The 26993-nt window shown below is 45.6% G+C and overlaps 1 protein-coding gene across 3 annotated transcripts; it reads left to right on the forward strand.

Moving 5' to 3' along the window:
* On the forward strand, positions 1 to 26699 carry LOC130166856 (echinoderm microtubule-associated protein-like 6). 3 transcript variants are annotated; one of them, XM_056372656.1, is made up of 43 exons: positions 1 to 311; positions 597 to 3313; positions 4125 to 4284; positions 5207 to 5305; positions 5624 to 5692; positions 5822 to 6007; positions 6338 to 6473; positions 6818 to 7019; positions 7117 to 7254; positions 7609 to 7865; positions 8033 to 8242; positions 8592 to 8759; positions 9332 to 9438; positions 9519 to 9619; positions 9719 to 9905; positions 9986 to 10091; positions 10402 to 10495; positions 11175 to 11275; positions 11507 to 11709; positions 12631 to 12742; positions 12848 to 12975; positions 13091 to 13232; positions 15239 to 15391; positions 15470 to 15601; positions 15939 to 16027; positions 16099 to 16266; positions 16345 to 16546; positions 16826 to 16952; positions 17451 to 17529; positions 17604 to 17733; positions 17815 to 17913; positions 18848 to 18868; positions 21755 to 21928; positions 22315 to 22523; positions 22633 to 22790; positions 22940 to 23054; positions 23388 to 23576; positions 23686 to 23858; positions 23962 to 24124; positions 24264 to 24367; positions 25022 to 25175; positions 25267 to 25367; positions 25469 to 26699. In XM_056372656.1, the coding sequence occupies exons 2-43, from the start codon at positions 3117 to 3119 to the stop codon at positions 25491 to 25493; spliced, it is 5868 nt and encodes a 1955-aa protein (XP_056228631.1). In that variant the 5' UTR covers positions 1 to 311; positions 597 to 3116; the 3' UTR covers positions 25494 to 26699. The 3 variants fall into 3 exon arrangements, with proteins under 3 accessions (XP_056228631.1, XP_056228632.1, XP_056228633.1); XM_056372657.1 differs by lacking the exon at positions 1 to 311 and having other exon boundaries at positions 345 to 3313; positions 8036 to 8242; XM_056372658.1 differs by lacking the exons at positions 1 to 311; positions 18848 to 18868 and having other exon boundaries at positions 345 to 3313.
* The last annotated feature ends 294 nt before the right edge of the window (positions 26700 to 26993 follow it).

Here is a 26993-nt window from a genome sequence, read left to right on the forward strand (position 1 = left end):
TGCATTAACACAACACTAATGCAGTAAATGGTTTAAGGGTTTAGAATCTGAGTGTTTCCTCTGATCGTCAGAGAGGATCTCTGCAGCCTCAGGTGGACCTGGTCCTGGTTCAGGTCTGATCTGAAGTCAGTGGGTCTGTCTCTTAATCTGCAGCAGATGCTAGCTGCTAGCTGTTAGCTGCTGCGGCTCATGGCTAAAGGCTAAAGCTAAAGGTTTCTGGTTCTTTGAAGTCCTGGACCAGAACCAGGACCTGGACCAGAGTAAGTCCAACTCACAACTGGAGCAAAACAGGAAGAAATTAAAAAATAAAGGTCTGTCTGTAATATAAACTGTGTTTCAAAATAAAGGCCTGTTTTTTCTGCAGGTGAGGTAAATATATACAATATTTCTATTGAAGTTGTGAATTATTGTAGCTAGCTAAACTGGCTAATGCTATGGTAGCTAACGCTGTAGAGAACCATTTTAACACCAGGATGTATCTTGACCCTCCTGACTCTCTGTACATGTGTGAAAAAATCACAATTTTCTTATTTAAAAAAACAAAAACATGTTGACATATTTTAATTCCGTCTTTTTTACCTGAACATGTTTCTCAGTTCTATCTCACCTGTTCCCGCCAGCAGCAGCCACATGACTACACCCCCCATCATGCACCGCTCCTGAGCTGAGTCTGTGATTCTGCGCTAAAACCGCACCTGACCTGGCGCTATGACAGAGGCGGAAAGCTGCCGGAGGCTAGCGCGAGAGAGACCGGAAATGAGGACCTTGGCCTTCAAAATAAAACACAACAATTCGTCATACAAAAATAACTCGGAATAATTGATGAAAATCAAAGAATCAAAGAATTATCCGAGGTTTAGTGTTTTTGATTGTTGTCTTGATGCAAGACTATAATGATATTAAAAAATCTTTTTAAAACACCTAAAAATAACAATAACAATTCTCAAACAATAATTTTCAATGTAAGAAAGAGAATAAGAAACATATGTCATCCTAATGATAGAGAAATAACTTCAATGTAAGATACAAGGAAACAAAAGGAACAAAACAAATGAGGGTTTTTAAAGGATGAATCTAGAAGAATAAGGTGCACCGTGAATAAAGTTTTTGTTTTCTTGTTTTTCTGTTTTCATGTCACTCGAGAGAGCTGTACTGCGTTTTATTTTGAAAGTCATAACAGGATGTGTCGGTGTCCATTCTCTTGGCGTTGACGCTGTCGGTGATCCCTGGGATTCCCGTTAATATTCCGACTTTCCTTCATCATTTTCTGTGTTTTTGCAGCTGTGTGTAAGCCGGGGAGCTGCTCCGGGTCTCTGCCGGGCTGTCGCGCGTCTCGGCCGGCCTGCAGGAGCAGGTGCAGTCGGTGTCGGGCGGTGCGGATGCGGGTTTTCTCCAGGGTTTGGATGCGGACTGACGGTGATAAATCGGCGCCGTAATCTCCGGATTTCAGCTGGAAACAGCGAACAGACGGCGGCGGGAATCAGCGGAGGGATTTTCTGAGGCTTCGTTTGAAGAATTACCTCAAATTTCCACCGACGGTCGGTTATTGACCAACTGACGGAACCAGCCGAACCTGGGTCAGAACCACACAGATTACAGACTCCTCACGCTCCCGACTCAAAGCTCTTTAATGTTTGTACAGGAGCATGTGCTCTCTGCACATTATATATTCATATCTGATATTAATATGACACCGGAGCAGCTTCCTGTAACCTTCACAGCTGAGGATGTTCTGTGTCTGTGCAGAAAACGTTCACAGGAAGATTCTACAGAACGTTTTCTTTAACTAGAAATGTCCCTGCGGGCTCCTGTACCTCCTGTCCGTCACATTTAAAATAACTATTAGATATAAAACAGAAATAGTGTTAGAAAAGGTTCAAATCACTTTTATTTGAGTAATATCACAATGTGAAGTTGTTTTAGAAAAATTACATGTTTAAATTTTTTAATTGAAAGTGTAAAAGTGTAATTTGTCACCAAATATCAACAGTCACTGTTTCACTAAAGAATTTCGCATTAGAACAAATAGTTTTATGTGTTTACTAAGATTCACATTCATTTAACTGTAGGTGTATTAATATATGGAAGGTTAATAGCAACTTTACTGTAATATGTTTTTAGTGGAACGTGATACAGAAACAAATTTGATATATATCCTATTTGTATCATAATGTGTGGTAGTTTAAAATATCCTATAAAATCTATTTATTTATTTATATATAATTATATTATTATATAAATACATTTTTGGATTTAGGAAATTATTTTATTGACATTACAAATAAATATTTTAAGTTTTGTATTAAGTGAAAATATTCTACTCACATGATCTGTAAGATCGTAGTAGTTCTAAAAAAATCTGATTGATTAATGGTTATCTGATCAACAGCAGCCAGTCGCTACAGTCAGTGTTTGTTGGTGTTAAGCTTTAGTTTATTTAGAGCAACATTATATTTCGAAGGTCAGCAGCTAAAATATTTGAACATTTCAAACATAAACTGACAAAATTAGGTTCATTGTAGTAGAAGTAATTTTCCTGTCATTTCAAACACTTTAAAGGTGACGCCTGAAGATTTAAAGGGACAGTGCACAGTTTGATTCATCTGTAAGAGATTAGAGCCACAGAAACAGAACAGGACGTGACGTTCTGATGGTAGCTAAACGTTTGTAGCACAAACAACAAACAACAGACGTGTGTATACATATATATATATATATATATATATATGTATGTATAACAGTATATTGATCTAACTCAGCCTTAACATTTACAGTTTATCATTTAACTGAAAAAAACAGTGACTGAAACCATAAGTTTAAACTCTTTTAATGAGTTTGTTTTGTAAATGAATTTTGTAATTATGGGAAGTGTAGTTGGACGTTGCTCTGGTAAAGAGACTACAGTGATGGACTACAGGACCCATCAGTGTTAGGACCAGCTGCAGGTTTTGGATGGACACGGATCCGCCGGTCTCCGTGTTCGTACAGGAGAGGGTTTTTGATGTGACATCATTGTGGGACCGGACAGACCCGCTCGGACCGGACCAGACCGGATCAGACATTAGTTTTTGTTTGTTGATGGGTGTTTGACGTGGCGTTGGCGGCTCTGAGGGAACATGTCGGATAAGACGGCGCCTCGCTGCCAGCTGAGGCTGGAGTGGATCCACGGCTACAGAGGTCACCAGTGTCGAAACAACCTGTACTACACCGCAGGGAAGGAGGTGGTGTACTTTGTGGCCGGGGTGGGCGTGGTCTACAACACCCGAGAACACACCCAGAAGTTCTACCTGGGACACAATGATGACATCATCAGGTGAGGTTCCTCTGATCAAACTGCTGTTTAATATCAGCTCAATGTTCTTCATTGACACAAAATCAATAACTGAACTTCAGCTTTAGCTCTAATGAAACACCATGTCTAGGTGCATTGTGGGAAATGTAGGATTCAGTGGAAGAGACTGGTCTCAGAGTAGCCACTGGTTGATCAGTCGGTTTCCATGGAAACAACAGATGAAGCAGGAAACGTGTCTGATCTAAAATCAATTAGACATAAAACTCTTGCTCCTCCACAGGAAGTGGGGGTCAGTGTTTGAGTCCCACGGCCTGATGGGAGCTGACGGCCGCAGCTCCCATCAGTGTTGTGTGACGGAGGCCCCCACTGTCAGATTGAGAATCTACCCAGCATGCATCTGTCTCCCTCCACAGAGACACAAATGCTGAGGTGTGTGTTCATGAGTATAAAGTGTCTATTGGTCCATCACAGCCACCCCCCCCCCCCCCCACCCACCGACCCACCCACCGACCCACCCACCCACCCGTCTGTTGGTTTTCTGTAGGAAAAAACATTTAAACGCTGAGTCAGCCAATCACAGCTCAGCATGTCGCTGTCATCCTCTGTGATGTCATGCTGATGACGCTGCCTTCAAACAGAAGTGATGAGGTCAAATGTTTGACACAGGAAGTTGTTGTTTCCTCTGTCCTCACAAGGACACAAGGAAAAGACGAGGTGACCTGAACATGGTGGGATGTGTCAGGTGATGATGTTTGTAATGTGTTCTGTAGGGGGCGCTGTCCATCAGGAGTGACCTCTGTTGCTCTTGTTTTAAATGTCCCCCCCCCCCCAGTCTGGCGATCCATCCAGATAAGATCCAGGTGGCGACGGGTCAGGTGGGGAAGGACCCGTACATCTGTATCTGGGACACCTACGCCATGCAGACCGTGTCCATCCTGAGGGACGTCCACACACACGGAGTGGCCTGTCTCGCCTTCGACTCTGACGGACAGGTGTGACCATGCCCCCTCGTGATGATGTCACAGGTTTTTACCTGTGTATATATGTCTATAGACGCATATATAACTGGTTCATTTTATAACAGCTGACCTCAAACAGTGTGAGGAGGAACAACAGCAGTAGAAGATAATTGAACTCTGAAAGGTTCAAAGGTGAAACATCACATTATTTTGTTCTGTCATCACGTGACTCACAAACAGGAAGTGTTCCCGATGAACAGAAGCAGGTTGTTCAGACTGAGAGCCTAACTGAAGGTGTTTCAGTCGATTCATGGACGTGTAGTACGAACCACGTCACTCTCAATCTGTTTTAGTTTGTTTTAATTCAATAAATACAGATTCACAAAATAATATTGACACAATTTTAATATTAATATAATAATATTTAAGTAATGTCTCAGAGAGGGACTGATGTCCTGAATATCTGTCATGTTAATTAACAGCGATAAGCAACAACATATTATGATCTGTTTGTTTATTTCATTGTTTATTTGGCAGCGTCACATGACCTCACCTGAGGGATCAGGCTCCTCCTTCATCTGAGGACCACACATCGTTTAATTCAAAGGTTATTTCTGGAGATTAAGTTAATTACAATCTCAGATCGATAACGACCGTGAATGTAGCTCTAATTAACGGTTAATAGAACACCTGATACATGGAGTTAAAGGTGCAGCCTTATGGAAGGACTCTCGTCCAATCAGAGGACTCGGTCAGTAACTCGTTACAGTCACTTCGTTATGACTGAGTCAGTTTAACATCCTCCAATCCTGTGCTTCGAATGTCAGTGGTGGGCGGAGCTGCATGTGGGTTTACTCATGGATCAGTGTTTGAACTTCCTGGTCTTACGGTTTGTTTGTTTGTTTGTTTGTTTGTTTGTTTGTTTGTTTGTTTGTTGGTTTGTTTGTTGTTGTAGCGGCTGGCATCAGTCGGTCTGGACGCCAAGAACACGGTGTGTGTTTGGGACTGGAGGAGAGGACGAGTCCTCGCCACGGCAACCGGACACTCAGACAGAGTACGAGTCTTCATCCAGAGACTGAAGATCATACACTCCAGACCAGTATCGATCAGTTTCAGTATTGATCAGTTTCAGTATCGATCAGTTTCAGTATTGATCAGGTCCCGTATTGATCAGGTTCAGTACTGATCAGGTTCATTACTGATCAGGTCCAGAATAGATCAGGTTCTGTATTGATCAGGTCCAGTATTGATCAGGTTCACTGTTGATCAGTTTCAGTATTGATCAGTTTCAGTATTGATCAGGTTCTGTATTGATCAGGTTCAGTACTGATCAGTTGTATTGATCAGTTGTATTGATGATGATTTCCTGTAGATCTTTGACGTGGCCTGGGATCCGTTCCAGTCCAGCCGGTTGGTCAGCTGTGGAGTCAAACACATCAAGGTGAGACAGGAAGTCCATCAGTTTAACTCGTGTTTATTTATTATTGATGAGTGACTCTTTGTTTATTTCACACAGTTTAAATGTGAACATGTTGATAAGTGAGGGAATAACATGTTTGTGTTTCTTTAGTTCTGGACTCTCTGTGGGAACGCTCTGACGCCGAAGCGAGGGATCTTCGGGAAGACGGGCGACCTGCAGACCATCCTGTGTGTCTCTACAGCCAAAGACGAGCTGACGTACTCCGGAGCTCTGAACGGAGACATCTACGTGTGGAGAGGCATCACTCTGATCAGGACCGTGCAGGCTGCACACGGGGTAATTCAAAATACAAGACCTAGCATTGGTTTATGAGGGGGCGGGGCTTCGAAGAGTCAGTTGGCATGCGTCAAACGATGCAACAGTATGTCACGTGGCTGGTGTGTGGCCGTACGTCCTGAGAATAAAGTCAGAGCTTTAAGAATAAAATCTGATAGTTCTTCCTGTAGGACTTCCTGTTTCCTGTTTCCTGTCAGTAGGTCATGTGATGTAATGAGTTTTCTAGAGGGAAATCTGCCGTGGAGTCACAGCAGGAGACAGGCAGAGGGCGCTGAGAGGAGAAGCAGCAGGGCTGATGGGAAAATGTCTCATATTTAACACTTTGTGCAGGCAGGGATCTTCAGCATGCACGCCTGTGAGGAAGGCTTCGCCACCGGGGGACGAGACGGCTGCATCAGACTGTGGGACGTCGACTTCAAACCCATCACCAAGATCGACCTGAGAGAGGCCGAGCAGGGATACAAAGGTCAGACCCAGAAACCTGATCCAGATCAGCTCCAGACCTGCAGGGGGGGTCGATCCTGTAATTGAACTGATGAGTAATTATCAGTTAATAATTAATAGGTAATGATTGTCCAGTATGATGTGGGATATCAGGGATTATGGGCCAAAGTCTTGATCTGGTTTTGGCAGGTTCTGAGGTTTTCAAAGGACCTGCAGGACCCCACTGGAGCCCATTCACTCCCAACAGCTGATGAACCTTTCCCATGTGTTTCCTGTATCTCACCTGACCTTCCTGAAACGCGTTAAACGTTTCCACGCTGCCAGGTGGTCCGGTCCGAGTCCAGTCAGGTCTGTTTTCTGTTTCAGGTCTGTCGATCCGCAGCGTTTGCTGGAAGGCAGACCGGATCCTGGCGGGCACTCAGGACAGTGAGATCTTCGAGGTCATGGTCCGAGACCGGGACAAACCGGTTCTACTGATGCAGGGTCACAGCGAGGGCGAGCTGTGGGCTCTCGACCTGCATCCCAAACAGCCGGTCGCCGTCACAGGGAGTGATGATCGTTCTGTCAGGTCAGACTGAGCCACCAACGCCCCTGCCCCACCCCCACCACTGCCGCTGCCAGGCTTCTGATTACCTGAGTTTATCTCTCACCTGTCTGTCTCTCAGGCTGTGGAGTCTTCCTGACCACACTCTGCTGGCTCGCTGTAACATGGAGGAATCGGTTCGCAGTGTTTCCTTCAACAACGACGGCTCTCAGCTCGCTCTGGGGATGAAGGACGGATCCTTCACAGTGCTGCGTGTCAGGTGACCTCACCTGTAAACTAGTTCCATCCATTTATTACTGTGATGTCACATCATACAGTTTGTCCTTACTTCAAATTAAAAGATATTTTGCTGCTCTGTTTAGCCAGAAGTAAGCAGTTAGCTGTTGTAGCTAATCCAGGAGGCTAATGGTTGGAATGGTCACGTAAAACTGAAGTTTATTTTGAAAATCTTTGGACCAATACCTGGATTTCCCTTTAAGATGGCATTATGCAGACTTCTGTTAAAACTGAACTCAGGGTACATGATCACACCAAGCTTTCTTAAGATTAATTGATCCTTACTGAGAATCACCAGTTTGACATTTATAGATGACTTCATATCCTTCCTCTCTAGGGACATGACGGAGGTTGTACACATCAAGGACAGGAAGGAGGTCATCCATGAGCTGAAGTTTTCTCCAGATGGCTCCTTCCTGGCGGTGGGATCAAACGACGGCTTGGTGGATGTCTACGCTGTCGCCCAGCGCTACAAGAAGGTGGGCGAGTGTAGCCGCTCCACCTCCTTCATCACCCACCTGGATTGGTCGGTGGACAGCCGCTTCCTCCAGACCAATGATGGCGCTGGAGAGCGGCTCTTCTACAGGATGCCAGGTACCGACTTCGTGGTCTGTGACTCTACATCACTGACACTTAATTCGTTTACTAATATATTTCTTAGGACGTGGCTTGGGACGATCCTGCCTTTACTTGGGATTAGTCTGTCGTGACATGGGACTGACTCCTCTCCTGACCTTTTAACCTCCTCTTGTGTCCTCCAGCAGGGAAGCTGGTTGCTAAAGAGGAGGCGAAGGGGATCCACTGGATGACGTGGACTGGCGTCAGTGGGGCTGAGGTAAACGGCATCTGGCCCAAATACTCCAACATCACCAATGTCAACTCTGTGGATGCCAACTACAGCAGTGCCGTGCTGGTGACCGGAGACGACCTTGGCCTTGTTAAACTCTTCAGGTTCCCCTGCCTGAAGAAAGGTCAGTCTGACAAACACTCGGTTCCACGTAGAGCTCTGTCCAACTGCAGGAACCTTTTCAGTAACTCAGGTACCTTACCTGTGTGGAGGACCCAGAGGTCTGGATCCTTTCTGATGGAGCAGATCCGTTAGGGGAAACCTTGATCTTTGAGTTTCTTATTTACAACTTTATTTACTCACAAATGTTGAAAGCCGTACCTAACTACAATTAAAGAAGAATTGTAATGGATTCAAAACGCTCCTGGACTGCGACTGTCCGTCATTTCAAGGTGCTCACATGAGTCACGGCTTGTCTCCAAGCTGCTGGATCTAACTGCTCTATGAACTCCTTCCTCTTCTTCCTCAAACAGGAGCCAAATTCAAAAAGTACATTGGTCACTCTGCCCACGTGACCAATGTCCGCTGGTCCAATGACCTGCAGTGGGTCGTCAGCACCGGTGGCGCCGACCACGCCGTCTTCCAGTGGAGGTTCCTGCCTGAAGGCGTCATGAATGGCGTCTTGGAGCCTCTTCTCCAAGGTTAGACCAAGATTCACCACCTCAGCATTTCTCTGGATCACAAACTGTCTGGAAATGACCTGAAGAAGTTTTAGTCTTAACCACAGCTGAGTCCTCCTAACACCAGACTGACATTCATGAAATATGTATATACGTGGCATCACCTTCAATTCACCGTCTGTAAAGACTAAATTAAACAAATCACCGTCCAAATCACATCATTTGTTTCAATACATTTACCATTTATGACTTTAATCATGATTGTTAAAACTGCTACCTGTAAGTTCAACATCAAAATCAGGTCATTGTGCTTCAACTCCATTTATTGCTCATCTCTAAATCCAACATTGCCATTTATCATCCTCAAACCTCTCTCTGCAAACCCTAAATTAACCCTTAATTAGATTTCCTACATTGCTATTTGTCATCCCTAAACTGTTGTTTTAATCCTAGATAACAATAAATACTCTTCAACACCATTTGTTATCCTCAGACATCTGTAAACCGTGAATCAGCACCCGCACGTATTTGTCCCTGAAAAACCAAGCACCCTCAGTAACATGCTGTTGATGACATTTCTCTGGCGTCCTCAGAGGGATACGCCGACTCCAACAGCGGAGAGTCAGACTCGGATGTGTCGGATGTTCCGGAGCTCGACTCGGACATCGAACAGGAAGCTCAGACCAGCTACGAACGTCAGGTCTCCAGAAAATAAAAGCTCATCACATGCTGTAAATAATGTATGAGGAACATGGCTGACTCACCTGTGTCTGTCTGCAGGTGTACAAGGAGGACTTGCCTCAGCTGAGGAAAAAGCTGACTGGTTCCCTGAAGCGGCAGAAAGCCCCGGAGGAGGGTCTTCGTCTGCAGTTTGTTCACGGGTAAAAACAAAAACTCTAAACTATCAGTGAAACTATCGGCACAACGGCAAGGTTATCTCTGAGTTTTATTGTGGCGGTTCTGTTTCCTGTTTCCTGCAGGTATCGGGGCTTTGACTGTCGTAACAACCTGTTCTACAGTCAGACGGGGGAGGTTGTTTACCATGTGGCCGCCGTCGCCATCATCTACAACCGGCTGCAACACAGTCAGAGGTTTTACCTCGGCCATGACGACGACATCCTCAGCCTCACTGTCCACCCGCTCAAAGACTACGTGGCCTCGGCACAGGTACGCCCGGCCAATCGGAGCGCAGCAGGTTACTGTCGGACTCACTGAGACTGTTTCTGATTGGCTGTCTGTGTGTTCAGGTGGGCAGAGACCCAGCCGTCCACATCTGGGATGTCCAGACCCTGAAGTGTCTGTCACTACTGAAGGGACACCACAGCAGAGGAGTGTGTGCCCTGGAGTTCACAGGTACAATCATCCCCACCTGTCCCTGCCCAATCACCACCTGTAAATCTTCACTTCATCATCAGTGAAGCTGTTTGTTATCGCTAATGCACCATTTTTAATCCAGATATCACCATTAGTTATCCCTGTGTCACTCTTCCTTATCCCATTTGGTGTCAGTGTGGACAGGTTGTGTTTGTGCAGGAGGAAGTCACTGTGTTGAGTAGTTGTGTGAGTGATGAACCTCTGATGTCTCCTGTCCTGTGTCTGTCTCCTGAGTCTGTCTGATGTCTCCTGTCTCTGACTCATGTATCTCTGTGTCTCTGTGTCTCAGCGGATGGGAAGAGTTTGGTTTCGGTGGGAATCGATGATTTTCACTCCATTGTTATCTGGGACTGGAAGAAAGGAGAGAGACTGGCCAAGGCCAGGTACACACACCTGAATACAACCTGACTAATGTACACACCTGATGCACAGGTGTGGTGGTGCGTATATGCAGGTATACAGTGCACATCTTGCAGACTGCAGTCATGGCAAAGTCTGGGGTGTTTACTGTTCCCTGACTCTAGTCTTGAAGGCGGAGCCTCCCCACAGGAAACAGGTGGCCTGTTGAATCTGTAGCAAACCTGACAGACAAGCTCAGGGACCAAATGACTCACTGTCTCCACAGGAAGTGAACAGGTTACGTTATAACAACATGATACTGTAGCACCAGAGGAGAGTGTTGATCTGTGCTACAGTGTTGAGATCCTGAATGTCACAGAACTGTCTCCATGGTGATGTTCAGACCCACAACTACTCAGTGGTTATTACTAAGTTATCACATCAGGACTCAGTGGTTATTACAATGTCATTATATCAGGACTCAGTACTCATGGGTCGGCCCACTCCATGGTTGAACGCCTTCATTTTGATCTCAACTACACACCTGTAAAGTTTCATGACTGTATCTTGCACAACTGTGATGTCATCAAGGTGACAGGCAGACAGACATGTGTTTCCAGGACCACACACACACACACACACACACACACACACACACACAGTACAGTAACAGGGTAACTCCAGACTGGTGATGGTGTGTGACTGACGCTCTCTGTCCTGCAGGGGTCACAAAGATAAGATCTTTGTGGTGAAGAGTAATCCTTTCAGGATGGACAAGCTGGTGACTGTCGGCATGAAACACATCAAGTTCTGGCAGCATTCAGGTAAACTTCACTTCATCCATGTTTCCTTCACCTGTGTCTTTTCCTCACATCTGAGTTCCTCCCACTGAAGATGTGAGGAGACAGGGATCCCTGTCTCCAGTCTTTATGCTAAGCTAAGCTAAGCTAACAGTTTCCCCCTGCTACCAGTCTTTATGCTAAGCTAAGCTAAACGTCCTGGATGTACCTTACTAAAGTTCCCTTAAAGACTGTCTTTCTGTCCCGGTCCTGCAGGTGGCGGTCTGACGTTTAAACGGGGGATATTTGGGAACCTGGGGAAACAGGAGACGATGATGTCGGCATGTTATGGTCGATCTGAGGACCTGGTTTTCTCTGGAGCCACAAACGGAGACGTTTACATCTGGAGAGACACAACGCTCATCAAGACCATCAAAGCCCACGACGGCCCCGTGTTCGCCATGTGCTCCCTGGACAAGGTTACATCATCCATCATTCATCATTAGTCCATCCATCCATCATTCATCCATCCATCCATCATCCATCTATCCATCATCCATCCATCCTCCATCCATCATTCATCATTAGTCCATCATTCATCCATCCATCCATCCATCATCCATCTATCCATCATCCATCTATCCATCATCCATCATTAGTCCATCCATCCATCATCCATCTATCCATCATCCATCATTCATCATTAGTCCATCCATCATCATCCATCTATCCATCATCCATCATTCATCATTAGTCCATCCATCCATCATCCATCTATCCATCATCCATCCATCCATCTATCCATCATCCATCTATCCATCCATCATCCATCCATCATTCATCATTAGTCCATCCATCCATCATTCATCCATCCATCCATCATTCATCCATCCATCATTCATCCATCCATCCATCATCCATCTATCCATCATCCATCCATCATTCATCATTAGTCCATCCATCATCCATCCATCCATCATCCATCTATCCATCATCCATCATTCATCATTAGTCCATCCATCCATCATTCATCCATCCATCCATCATCCATCTATCCATCATCCATCCATCATTCATCATTAGTCCATCCATCATCATCCATCCATCATCCATCTATCCATCATCCATCATTCATCATTAGTCCATCCATCCATCATTCATCCATCCATCCATCATCATCCATCCATCATTCATCATTAGTCCATCCATCATCCATCCATCCATCATTCATCCATCCATCCATCATCCATCCATCATCATCCATCCATCATCCATCCATCATTCATCATTAGTCCATCCATCCATCATTCATCCATCATCCATCCATCATCCATCATCCATCATCCATCATCAGTGCTGATGTTTTCTCTGATGTTTCCCGTGTTGCGTTCACTGTCCAGGGTTTTGTGACGGGGGGGAAGGATGGCATCGTGGAGCTCTGGGACGACATGTTTGAAAGATGTTTGAAGACGTACGCCATCAAGAGAGCTGCTCTGTCTCCGTCCTCTAAAGGTGTCACACTCCTGGTCTTTGTCTCCAATCTTGTCCTGGTTCTGGTTCTGGTTCTGGTTCTCTCTCTCTCTCCAGTGTTTCATTTATTTTGTGATTTTGGACCAGGTCTCCTGCTGGAGGACAACCCGTCCATCAGAGCCATCACTCTGGGTCACGGTCACATCCTGCTGGGAACAAAGAACGGAGAAATCCTGGAGATCGACAAGAGTGGACCCATGACACTGCTGGTCCAGGTGAGACCCACAGAGACTCACCTGTGTCTGCCGGTTTAAGACCATTTCATCTTCTTCCTCAGACCGTCTCTGGAGGAGCTACCTGTTCACCGTGTTACCTGTGTATTGTGTTAAGGGTCACATGGAGGGGGAAGTGTGGGGTTTGGCGGCTCACCCTCTACTTCCTGTCTGTGCCACCGTCAGCGACGACAAGACTCTGAGGATCTGGGAGCTGTCAGCCAATCACCGCATGGTCGCCGTCCGCAAACTCAAGAAAGGTGAGATGAACAACCTGCAGGTGGTACACACCAGTGTGTGACCTGTGTGTTACCTGTGTGTCACCTGTGTCGCCTGTGTGTGTGACCTGTGTGTGACCTGTGTGTGACCTGTGTGTTACCTGTGTGTTACCTGTGTGTCACCTGTGTGTGTGACCTGTGTGTGACCTGTGTGTGACCTGTGTGTGACCTGTGTGTGACCTGTGTGTTACCTGTGTGTGACCTCTGTGTCGCCTGTGTGTTACCTGTGTGTGTTATCTGTGTGTCACCTGTGTGTCACCTGTGTGTGTTACCTGTGTGTGTCACCTGTGTGTGTCACCTGTGTGTGTGACCTGTGTGTGTCACCTGTGTGTGTCACCTGTGTGTGTGACCTGTGTGTGACCTGTGTATCGCCTGTGTGTGTCGCCTGTGTGTCGCCTGTGTGTCACCTGTGTGTCGCCTGTGTGTCACCTGTGTGTGACCTGTGTGTGACCTGTGTATCGCCTGTGTGTGTTACCTGTGTGTGTTACCTGTGTGTGTTATCTGTGTGTCACCTGTGTGTCACCTGTGTGTTACGTGTGTGTTACCTGTGTGTGTCACCTGTGTGTGTCACCTGTGTGTGTGACCTGTGTGTTACCTGTGTGTGTCACCTGTGTGTGTGACCTGTGTGTCACCTGTGTGTGACCTGGGTGTGTTACCTGTGTTTGTCACCTGTGTGTTACCTGTGTGTAACCTGTGTTTTACCTGTGTGTGACCTGTGTGTGTTACCTGTGTCTGACCTGTGTTTGTCACCTGTGTGTTACCTGTGTGTAACCTGTGTTTTACCTGTGTGTGACCCTTTGTGTGTTACCTGTGTGTGACCTGTGTGTTACCTGTGTGTGTCACCTGTGTGTGACCTGTGTGTAACCTGTGTTTTACCTGCATCTGACCTGTGTGTGTTACCTGTGTGTGACCTGTGTGTTACCTGTGTGTGTGACCTGTGTGTCACCTGTGTGTCACCTGTGTGTGACCTGGGTGTGACCTGTGTGTCACCTGTGTGTGTTACCTGTGTGTGTTACCTGTGTGTGTTACCTGTGTGTGTTATCTGTGTGTCACCTGTGTGTCACCTGTGTGTTACGTGTGTGTTACCTGTGTGTGTCACCTGTGTGTGTCACCTGTGTGTGTGGCCTGTGTGTTACCTGTGTGTGTCACCTGTGTGTGTGACCTGTGTGTCACCTGTGTGTGACCTGGGTGTGTTACCTGTGTGTGTTACCTGTGTGTTACCTGTGTCTGACCTGTGTTTGTCACCTGTGTGTTACCTGTGTGTAACCTGTGTTTTACCTGTGTGTGACCTGTGTGTGTTACCTGTGTGTGACCTGTGTGTTACCTGTGTGTGTCACCTGTGTGTGACCTGTGTGTAACCTGTGTTTTACCTGCATCTGACCTGTGTGTGTTACCTGTGTGTGACCTGTGTGTTACCTGTGTGTGTGACCTGTGTGTCACCTGTGTGTGACCTGGGTGTGACCTGTGTGTGTGACCTGTGTGTCACCTGTGTGTTACCTGTGTCTGACCTGTGTGTTACCTGTGTGTGTTACCTGTGTGTGTTACCTGTGTGTGTTACCTGTGTGTTACCTGTGTGTGTCACCTGTGTGTGACCTGTGTGTTACCTGTGTGTGTCACCTGTGTGTCACCTGTGTGTGACCTGTGTGTGACCTGTGTGTCACCTGTGTTTTACCTGTGTTTTACCTGTGTGTCACCTGTGTGTCACCTGTGTGTCACCTGTGTGTGACCTGTGTGTTACCTGTGTCTGACCTGTGTGTGTTACCTGTGTGTCACCTGTGTGTTACCTGTGTGTAACCTGTGTTTTACCTGTGTGTGACCTGTGTGTGTTACCTGTGTGTGACCTGTGTGTTACCTGTGTGTGTCACCTGTGTGTGACCTGTGTGTTACCTGTGTGTGTTACCTGTGTGTGTGACCTGTGTGTGACCTGGGTGTGACCTGTGTGTGTTACCTGTGTGTGACCTGTGTGTCACCTGTGTGTTACCTGTCAGGTGGACGCTGCTGCGCCTTCTCTCCTGACGGTAAAGCTCTGGCGGTCGGTCTGAACGACGGCAGCTTCCTGGTGGTGAACGCCGACACTCTGGAAGACATGGTGACCTTCCACCACCGCAGGGAGCTCATCTCCGACATCTGCTTCTCCCAAGGTACTTGAACTCACCACACAAGTGTGTCTAAGGGTGAAGGTGATTGGTCGGTCAGTGATGACACGTGTTGCGTTTCAGATGCTGGGAAATACCTGGCGGTGGCGTCCCATGATTCCTTTGTGGACATTTATAACGTCCTGACCAGTAAGAGAGTTGGCATCTGTAAAGGAGCCGGCAGCTACATCACTCACATCGACTGGGACTCCAGAGGTGAACACACCTGTACTGATGCTATGCTAACATGCTAACTGTCGGCCAGAACAGCTAGTAATGATTTACACTTCACTAGCTGAACGGCGGCAGGAGCGACCAGAGTTTTCATCAACATTTCCACCTGTCCAACACCTGATGACTGAGCTGACATTAGCATGCTAGCAGGATAAAAACAAACATTCTGAATGTTACAGACTAAATGTTCATGCTAACGTCCTCATAGTTGTGATCCAGCAGTTTAGCTTTCGTTACCGTCTCAGAGGAGTGAACATATACAACTACACTGGACTGAAGTTCATGAAGTCATGTCCACACCTGATATTCTCCTCCACAGGTAAACTGCTGCAGGTGAACACTGGAGCTAAAGAGCAGCTGTTCTTCGAGGCTCCGCGAGGACGTAAACAGAACATCAGTGTGGCCGAGGTTTGTTTTCTGTTTTTATCTTCTGCAGATCATCAGTTTCTGTTTGTCTGAGTGTTTGTGTCTGTTTCCAGTTCGAGAAGCTGGACTGGGCGAGCTGGACCTCGGTTCTGGGTCCCACCTGTGAGGGAATATGGCCGACGCTCAGCTTCGTAAATACCGCCTCACTCACCAAAGATCGCAAACTGCTCGCCACCGGAGACGACTTCGGCTTCCTCAAACTGTTCAGCTTCCCGTCCCGGGTGAGACTCAGAGAAACATCCCAGCTGACACAAACCTTTAAAACCTCAATGTTCTCACTTTGTAAACTCTGACCTCAGGGCCAGTTCGCCAAGTTTAAGAAGTACGTGGGTCACAGCACCAACGTGACAAACGTCCGCTGGTCCAATGATGACTCCATGCTGCTGTCGGTGGGCGGGGCTGACACGGCGCTGATGATCTGGACCAGAGAACCGCCAGGACACAAAGAGAGTAAAGCCGTGGACAGCGAGGAGTCAGATGACGACACCGAGGAGGACGGAGGTAACGCAGTCTAAACAACACACAGGTCCAGGTTCTTCACTGTCAGATGTGACATCACCACATTGTTGTCATGGTGATGGACAGGTCTTGATGGTAGAATCCTTTCCACTAAAGGAACACAAACTCAGTCTGGTCCAGGTCCAGGTGTATGTGGTCCTTTGACATCAAGCAGCAGTTAAAGCGTTCCTCCACTGACCGGTCTGACTGAAGGGGGACCGGAGGACTTGGTCCAGGTTCAGAAGAAGCAGCGGGGTCACGGACTTGTTGTCGTGTTTCCAGGTTACGACAGCGACGTGGCCCGAGAGAAGGTGGTGGACTACGTGACCAAGATCTACTCAGCCAACATCAGGAACATGTCCGGAACCAAACCTCACCTGCAGCACAAAGAGCTTCCTGTGGAGGACAGGTACCTTCACATACTGACTGACTGATGTGGACTCTGTGTGAGGAGGTTTGGATTATTAGACGAGTCGGAGACCGAGTTCACAGAAACACGACACTGGAGCTTTAACAGTGAGAGTGGCGTGTAAAATAAATAACACCTCCAGTCATTTACAGCTTTTCATTTTCGTCTTTTATTAGTCGATAAAATAAATTCACTTTATGTTTGAGGTCTTCAATTTTACAACTTTTAGCTCTTGGCACAAATTTTGTTGTTTTTCTTATCTTTTAATCTTTTATGTGTTTTTACAACATTCCCCCAAAACACAGGAAAACGAGTTTTAAAAATGTAGGTAAAAATAGTAGTGAAATGAATTATTGTATTTTTGACTCGACTGATAATATTCAGCCTTTTTTTTAGTTTTTCCTTCCAGTGATCTACAACAAACACACAGACACACAATCTCTCCTTCTGTTGCTGAACTTTGTCACTGAACTGTTTGGACCTGTTTGTCCCGGTCAGGCCTCCCGTGAGTCGAGCCGCTCCGCTGCCGGACAAGCTGCTGAGGAACAACGTGACCAAGAAGAAGAAGGTGGTGGAGGTCAGTACGAGCTCTGGTCAACATCAGTCCACTGACACCTGACGCCTTTCTTCACACTGCTGTTGCTTTTTCAGGAGCTGGTCTTGGAGCACGTCTTCGGCTACAGAGGTTTCGACTGTCGCAACAACCTGCATTACCTCAACGACGGCGCCGACATCATCTTCCATACTGCCGCCGCCGTGGTGATGCAGAACCTGTCCGCTGGTCGGTACACCTCTCACTCTGAGCTTCTCTCTGTAACTGCTGTTGTTGTTGACGTTACGCTTCTGCTTCCTGTCCTGACAGGAACTCAGAGCTTCTACCTGGAACACACTGACGACATCCTCTGTCTGACCGTCAATCAGCATCCAAAGTACCAAAACATCATCGCCACCGGACAGATTGGTGAGTCACGGGACAGGAAGTCAAATCAGCTGTAACAGACATGTTACATTGTGTTTCTGCTAATGTCTCATTATGATCTACGAGCATGGGCACACCAAATCCTGGAGCATCCACTGGGAGAAACACTGACGTCAGTCTGAAGGGTTGATATCTGAATACAAAAACATACAAAGTGATGCGACGCAATACGATGCATTACGACTCGATTCCGTAGGATTTCATGTGATTCGATACATTTCAATACAATATGAATGCGATTAAAAACCACACGAAACAATTCAAAACAATACTATACAATAATTCGATATGAAATGATACAAAAGAATATTAAGCGATTTAAAACGAGATGAAACGACATGAAACAATAAACAAAAAGATACAAAACCATCCGGTTCGTTACAGTCCGGCTCGAAAGGATAGAAAACAATTCAAAATGATTCACAACAAAACAAATTCAATTCAAAATAATGAATGATACGATACGGATCAATAGGATTCAAAATGATACGATATACTTTAGTGCTGCCCTAAGAAAGTTCTTCTTGGTTGGTGTCAGTGCAACAATTGATGATTAACTTTAATCTTATCTTGACTTTAACACGTTTTGATGCTTTGATAGACACTTAATGTCCACAATGAATCATTAAACACGGCTCTGGGGCCCAGGGGCCCCTCACCCTTCGGACCCCAGAGGCTCTGCCTGAAGTGGAATAAAGAAACAAAATGACATCTTCATTAGCGACCTTTGTTTGTTTACCTGTGCTGACCTGACTGTAGTCCTGAGCACAGACCTGATCTGTGGCTGTCTAGTCACAGACTCAGTCTGAATATTGATCGCCATGTTGTTCTCGTGCATGACCTGGCTGCTTTTTCCCATTGCACCTCTTTTCTTTTCCACTGCTTCCTCATTGTCACCGCCTCACCTCATCACCAGGTGACATCACTGACCTGCCAGGTAAGACTCTGCTCACCTTTCTGCAGTCACTCATCACTGATCCATTCACACACATGATTCTGTTCACGTGGAGAACGCGGTGTTTAACCTGTTGGTGTCGTTGCTCTCGGTGTGTAGAGGCTGAAGTGTCCGGTGAGTATCAGCAGGCAGGTTCCTGTTCAGGTCTGAGTCTGTTTGTAGCTCGCCCCCCCGCCACTCCGAGACCATGTCTACACCGATGTGGACTCTGATGAAAGCACTCCGTCCCTCCATTCACACTAAACCAGTGACAGTTCAATGTCACCATCCTCAAAAAGAACAAACTTCCTACTTCCTGCGAGCTCTTATTTTGTAGAGTTTTGCACCTACAAAAATCTTCTTACCAAGCGAGTTTTGTCGACCAGTTTAAATCATTTCACCGCACTAGTAATTTTGTCATTAATAGTGTGAAGAAAGAGAAAAAAATCCATGACAATGTGGAGACTGAAACAATAAAGGTAAATAACCACCAATGTTGGTGGTTATTTACCTTTATTGTTTCTGCTGTGTTGACTGAGACACCTGAGACATCTGACTTCCCTGAATCCTACCACCAAAACAAAAACCAGCAGCATCAGATAAACTTTCTACAATAATCCTGAGAAACACATTATTTGTGATTTATAACACGGTGAGCTGAGATTATAGTGGCTGGATAGCAGCAGCACGGGGGGGGGGGGTCGCATGATAACAGGTGGAAGTTTCATACTTCACTAATCAAACTCTGTTAGCTGAGGAAGACCATGAGATATAGTTAAAGCTTAGGAAAAGTGGAACTTGTGTTTTATTCGAGTTTGCCAAACACCATTAAACAAAAAGACGAAAAAGAACATTCAACAAATTCAATTTATTTTTTGTGTCTGTTTGTACAAAAACAATCTGAACATTAGTGTGAATGGAAAACCTTGATAAAGTGTGTTTGAGTTTCTCCACATCAGTGTGAGCACGGCTGTAGACGAACTAAAGCACGTCGGACTAAGGACAGAGCCTTGCTTAGAGCCTCGATCAGCATGTTAAGCTAGCCGAGTTAGCCTGTGGTTTCTGTATGTGGTGTCTGTCTGTTCGTGGTAACACTGTGATTCAGAAGTTCTTATAGAGGCTAGAATTGGACCTGTGGTATCTGTGCTGATGAATCTTATCAGGGCATGAATGTCGGGCATGACGACTCTTTATCTGCAGTGCTCCTGTTGTATTAACCCTCTACAGTCATGATCACACAGGACAGTCCATCTGCCTGTCCAACACTTTCGTCTGGAGACATCCGAAAAACCAACGGAAAGATTTTCATTCAATCTACTGTTGATCATGATCCCCAGAGGATGAATCCTAATGATGTTATTTGCATTGAACAAAACATGTTCACTAAATGCTCTACAGGGAACCAAAATAAATTGTTCAGTAATCTAACTGAAGACGAGACAATGAGGAGGAAGTCTTCAGGGAGCCGTAATGGAAACGTTTCAGTCACATTCTGACTTTGATTGGGAACGTGGAAACAATCCCTGGTGGAAGCATTTTTAAATACAGTAGGGTCTAATATGGAGCCTCAAGAGAGGAGCAGGGGAGACGGTCATAATGGACACTGATCTGACTGTTCACACTGTTGGTGTCATGTGATATCCCTTTTATTCAGATGTTTTCAATGGTTTAGTGTCACCAGTTCCAGATCACCTTGTTTTGGACTCGATTCACTTGTATTGACTTTCGGCGTCAGAAGAAGGAAGTCGTGTGTTGTCATGATCATTGAGGTGTTAATACTGTTGGCTGTAAATGTGTAAATACAGAGTGGTTTAGAAAAGAAGCTGTTTTTATTTTCCCAACTCTGAATCTAAATTACAGTCACTTACCAGTTCTGCTCTGTTGAATCAGCATGTCGGTACCAGTCCCCTCCTCACCTGGACAACATGGAAGTTCTGCATGATCCTTAGATGAAGTCTGATCGACTGCTCCCCTACCTGCCTACCTCCTGAATCTTAGCTCGTTCACCCGATACTCAGCATCTACACTCCTTGGTTCCTTTGGTTCCATTTCACCTTTAGTTCAGTGGTTCTTTTGTTCCTCAGTCCATTGTTCCTTCATTCCTTGGTGTTTTCCTTCATTCATTCCCTGGTGTTTGGTTCCTTAGTTCTCTGGTTTATTAACTCTGTGATTCCATGATTCAGTTGTTCCTTTTTTCTGCTGTTCCTCTGTTCTTGATTTCTTGATTCCCTTACTACCTTAGGTCCTTGATTCCTTAGATTCCCTAGGTTCTTGTCTGCTCAGTTCCTTGGTTCTCTGGCCCATTGGTTCCTCAAAAACCTTGGATCCACAGTTCCTGCCAACCTCTGTTTGTTTGCTCTTTGAAACTCTTGGGTTTTGGGTTCTTTGTTCCTACTGTTCCATAAATCCTTAATTGTACAGTTGCAAGGATGTTAAGGACCTCGGCTGTTCAATATCTTATTTCCTCTGGGTCTAGTTCCTTGGTTCCTGGTCTACATTAGGACATTACAGTTCCTAGTAATCTTAGGTCCTTTGGTTCCTTGATACCACACTGCCTGAGATCCTTGGTGTTGAAACAATCTACTGTGGAACAATGACTTTAATGACTAAGGTCTGTGGTTCCACAGTTCCTAGGATGTTATGGTCCTTGCCTTCTCAGTTCCTTAGTTCCTTGGTCCTATGGTTCCTTGATTCTTGGGAACCTTTGGTTTTTTCTGCTGTGATCCTTAGCTTCCTTGGTCCTATGGTTCCTTGGTTCCCCTTCCTACCTGAAGCCCTCAGGTCCTTTGGTCCAGAGTTCCTTGGGTCCATAGGTCCTGAGCTACCTGGTGCCTTCGTTCCTTGGTTCTTCAGCTGTTTGGTTTCTATGACTCTGGTCTCCTCTCACAGGCCTTGCCCCATCCATCCATGTGTGGGACGCCATGACAAAGCAGACGCTGTCCATCCTCCGCTGTTCCCATGCGAAAGGCGTCGGCTATGTCAACTTCAGTGCTACAGGGAAGTTGCTGCTGTCTGTAGGAGTGGAACCTGAACACACCATCACAGTGTGGAGGTGGCAGGAAGGTACAGATGGTTTCTGACAAATTAAGAAATATAGATGATGTAATGACAGTTTCACTTTGTTTGGGTCGTCTGCCCACAGAGAATTTCCAGAGTATTTATAAGATCTCACTAAACTTTGTAGACCACAGCTCAGGATCACAACATTCAGGAGAACAAGATCAAGAAATGAAGGGTTAAACAAACAGAATTTTCTTTCACTTCAGCTGCATGAAGGTCAGAGAGTATCAGGGGAACAAGAATTGTGGACAAAGATTTCAGTCCTATCCCCTAAGGGACTGACACGTTTATCAATATACAATCTGCACAAACTCAAGAAAAGCATACAGAACATTACCATGAATAGACCACAGAGGGGTATCCATGCTCACCTCTGACCTCTCTGCCAGGCACCAAGGTGACCAGTAAAGGCGGCCATGCTGAGCGGATCTTTGTAGTGGAGTTCAGACCAGACTCTGACACCCAGTTTGTGTCAGTGGGAATCAAACACATCAAGTTCTGGACTCTGGTTGGAGGTTCGCTCATGTACAAGAAAGGTGTGATCGGCTCGGTGGAGGACGGCCGTATGCAGACCATGCTATCCGTGGCCTTCGGTGCTGTAAGATAAACTCTGATTTCAAAACTCTAATTCTGACTCACCTCAGAATAAAATACATAAATCTCAAGTTTTTCAGACTTTGCAGTAATTTTGTCTTTATCTCATCCAGAACAATCTGACGTTCACTGGTGCTATAAACGGAGATGTGTATGTGTGGAGGGAGCACTTCCTGGTGCGGGTGGTGGCGAAGGCGCACAGCGGCCCGGTCTTCACCATGTACACCACCCTGAGGGACGGACTCATCGTCACAGGGGGGAAGGAGCGACCGTGAGTACCACAAATCAACATGCTTCATCCTGATTGAAACGAGCCGTGACTTCACGTCTCGTTAAGTGTTGATGAACAGTAGAGAAATGATCCATAGGACAGAAGTGCATGAAATCTGAATCATAACAAGGAGATGGTGTGTTCCTCAGGACTAAAGAAGGAGGAGCTGTGAAGCTCTGGGACCAGGAGATGAAGCGCTGCCGAGCGTTTCAGCTGGAGACCGGTCAGCTGGTGGAGAACGTTCGATCAGTCTGCAGGGGGAAGGTTTGAGACGCATCACATCGTAAAACCACACTCTTCTATCAGACAGTGTTTACTGAAAACTGTAAACACTCTCATCATGTCCACTTGTTCCACTCCGCTCGTTCTGATGGGCTGAAATCAAAACACACAAAACAACAAGCAGTTTGTTTTCATGACGTCTTGTTTGGTGAATGACATTACACAGTGACGTTTTATCACCAGTTCCAATAGACTTCAGGGACTTCTCAAAATACAGCGTCTGAAAACTAAATCAGTTCTTACATTGAAGGTCATGTGATCTTGTGTGATCCTGGTTCTGTCTCTGTAACGTCTCTGTCGTTCCTGGTGACACAGGGTAAAATCCTGGTGGGAACCAAAGATGGAGAGATCATAGAAGTTGGAGAAAAGAACGCTGCCTCCAACACCATGATCAACGGACACACTCAGGGAGGGATCTGGGGTTTGGCGACTCACCCTTTCAAAGACGTCTTCATCTCCGCCAGCGATGACGGGACGATCCGGATCTGGGACCTGGCTGATAAGGTGAGGAGACTCAGGACTGATCGGCCTTTAAGGGTTTTAGATCCAGGTTGATTCTTGTATCCTCATGGGGAACAACGTGTTAACCATCTGCTCTTGTTCTCTGTGTTAGAAACTCCTGAACAAGGTAAGTCTGGGTCATCCTGCCAAGTGCACCTGCTACAGCCCCAACGGAGAGATGGTTTCCATCGGCATGGAGAACGGAGAGTTCATTGTCCTGCTGGTCAACTCCCTGACCGTGTGGGGCAAGAAGAGAGACCGCAGCGTTGCCATCCAGGACATCAGGTACGACATCAGCCTGTGACAGGTGTCGGGATCTATGGTGGGACATCAGACTTTAACATGTCTCAGTCAACTCAACGTGTTTTTGTTGTTTCTTGTGGTTCAGGTTCAGTCCAGACAACCGGTTCTTGGCGGTGGGTTCTGTTGAAAGTGCTGTTGATTTTTATGACCTCTCTCTTGGACCGTCCCTCAATCGGATCGGTTACTGTAAGGACATCCCCGGCTTTGTGATCCAGATCGACTTCTCTGCTGACAGCAAACACATCCAGGTTCGGACACTTCCATTCATTCCTACTGAATGTTGAAGTCCTTGGTCAGTTTGGTGCTGTGACCTCTGACCTTTGTGCTGTTGACGCAGCAGCTGATACGGATTGGCTGAAACATAAATCTCCTTCGTTTCTATCCCAGGTGTCCACCAGCACCTACACTCGGCAGGTGCATGAAGTTCCTACTGGGAAGATCTTAACAGAGCAGCCCGTCATAGAGAGGATCACCTGGGCGACCTGGACCAGGTAAGGCCGGTAACAAATGCAAAATGGTCCAGAGGCTGTGACTTAGAGAAGATATCAGAGAACGTCACAAACTGTGTCTGTACCTGTCGACTTTAGAACCAGTTGAACTAAATAGAGACCCGAGGAAACTTTAGAGCCGAGGGAATTAAAGGAGCTATATGTAAGTTTTGCTATTGCTACATAGCTAACGTTAGCATCAACAGCTGTTTACTCATCAATCTGTCAAGAGGTTCAGTCATCATTGTATTTACAAAACGAGGTTATAAAACGTCCTCTGAGAAACTACATCTTCAGGACAGACTGGACGCTGCAGTGACAAGACAGTCCAACCAGGCTGGAGCTAGCAGATTAGCATGCTAACTTCAGTAGAATAGGGGAGTGATAGAAATAGAAGCAAAACGAGAGAGCTGGTGGTGAGTAAATAAATGAAGTTTAATGCTGAACGTTTCTTCTAGACTGGTGAGTAAACAGCTGCACACTAGGTAGGAACCTCATCTAAAGGAACCATCTGTAGAACCAAGGAAACTTACTGAGCTCAGGGCACCACCTACAGTCAGGGAATACATCGTAGATCTTAAAGAACACACTTGGAGAACATGTTTTAGATCCATAGAAACAGGATGACTCAGATACTGACCACCGTGTGTTCTCCAGCATCCTGGGTGACGAGGTTCTCGGGGTTTGGCCTCGTAACGCCGAGAAGGCTGACGTTAACTGCGCCTGTGTCTCGCACGCCGGCGTCAACCTGGTGACGGGAGACGACTTTGGCCTCATCAAGCTCTTTGATTTCCCTTGCTCCGAGAAATTTGTAAGTGAACTTCACAGCTAGAGGTTTGAGTCTGGATGTGTCCGTCCACCAGGTGAACTCTCACCTGTCTGTATCTGCTGCTCCTTTACAGGCAAAACACAAGCGTTACTTCGGCCACTCAGCTCATGTGACCAACATCCGCTTCTCCTGTGATGATAAGTATGTCATCAGTGCCGGAGGCAGCGACTGCAGGTGAGATACGAAGAGAGAACAGAGACTCTGGGTCTGGTTCTGGTTCAGATTCAGTTCTTCTCCACATTAAAACTTGTTACTTCCTGTTTTCCTGTCTCCAGTTTATTTGTGTGGAAATGTCAGTGAGTCCACCTGAGTCCTCCACCGGAGTCTCTTCTTCTTCTCCTCCTGTGATGCTGCACTCACCTGACGCTTCACCTGAGACTTCACTGGACAGGAAGTGAGCGTTTGATGCGGAGTGAACTGACTTGGTTCAGAGGTCGCTGCTGTGGTCTTCTTGTACATTCAGATGCTTTTATTGTGAAAGTGTTGAGGTTCCTGTGTTAGTGGTCTGACTCTGAGGATCTGTAGCTGTGTGATGTAGCAGTGTTTCTGTTTGTCAGTATGTGCCTTTCTCACAAACTCTGACCAAACCTTTGATACAACTTGATTTATAATCGTGGTGCTATCAGACTTTTACAGCTCGGACCATATGATACTGTCACTGTTTGTTTTTGTATCTTGTACTGTCTGATGATGAGGATGATGAGGAGGATGATGCAGCGAGTATTAAAGTAGAGAACAATAGAGAAAGATGGATCTATGTTTGATCCCAGTTATTAAAAACAAAGATGTGAAAACAGAAAATATTTAAAAACAGAAAAATAATTCTACCTCAAAACAAAATAAAGTGAAACTAAATAATATTAAATAATATTTAAGGTAGAAAATAGATATTTAATAGAAATAAGTTTTAATCAGAGTGGACATCTTTTATATTCTGTCCACATGGTGGCGCTGTGTCTCTGTGTTCGTCTTCTATAGAAATAAAACATGAGGAAACTGAAAGCTGCGTCTTCATGTGTGGATTTAAAGGGAAATTACAACCAAAATGTTTTGAAGTATTTACCCTGAGACCTGTTCTGTGATTCATATTAATATTCATTTATGTTGTTCAGAGTCAGTAAATGTAAATCAGTGTTTGTCTTTTAGGATTCATCAACTTCAGTTTGTTCTGGTCTCTGACGAGGTCTCATGACTTTTAAAGGGTCAAATTAAAAGGTAATGCACCACAGGTGTGATAAACTACAGGTGACAGTTCTTCATTAAAGATTGAAGTAAAACTCTGATCCCTGATTGGCTGGAAAAGGCTCCTCCACAAAGCACCTGAGGAACTTCACCTTTCAGGTGGTTTGAAGTATAGTTCAGTCCTGAGTGAGGCTCCCAACCAGTGGGCCCACAAATCATTTACAGAACAGAACAATTTTGGTGAAAAAATGTAATGATAAAAATGTTTTTAAATGTTAAAATAAAATCATCTTTAAAAACATTAAAAGTGTTTAAAAACTCCAACACTGTTTTTTCTCTTGTACTAAGGCCGATCACAGTGAGAAAATAAGATATTCCGTTATTAGTCCCACAGTGGGGAAATATTACAGCAGCAAAGGGACAGTACAAAGAAAGGAAAACTGCAAAGTGACAATATCAAATACTTAAAAAAGATAAATAATATAACAATATAATATGAACTGATTACATATGTAAATATAACAAATAAGACTTCATATACTTGTTTTGTATGTACTTGTTTTAATTTGTCTTAAAGATCACATCCATGGTAAAGACTGGAGAAGAGCTGGTTAGAAA

The sequence above is a fragment of the Seriola aureovittata genome, chromosome 3 (genome assembly GCF_021018895.1).
Source record: "Seriola aureovittata isolate HTS-2021-v1 ecotype China chromosome 3, ASM2101889v1, whole genome shotgun sequence".
NCBI lineage: Eukaryota > Metazoa > Chordata > Actinopteri > Carangiformes > Carangidae > Seriola > Seriola aureovittata.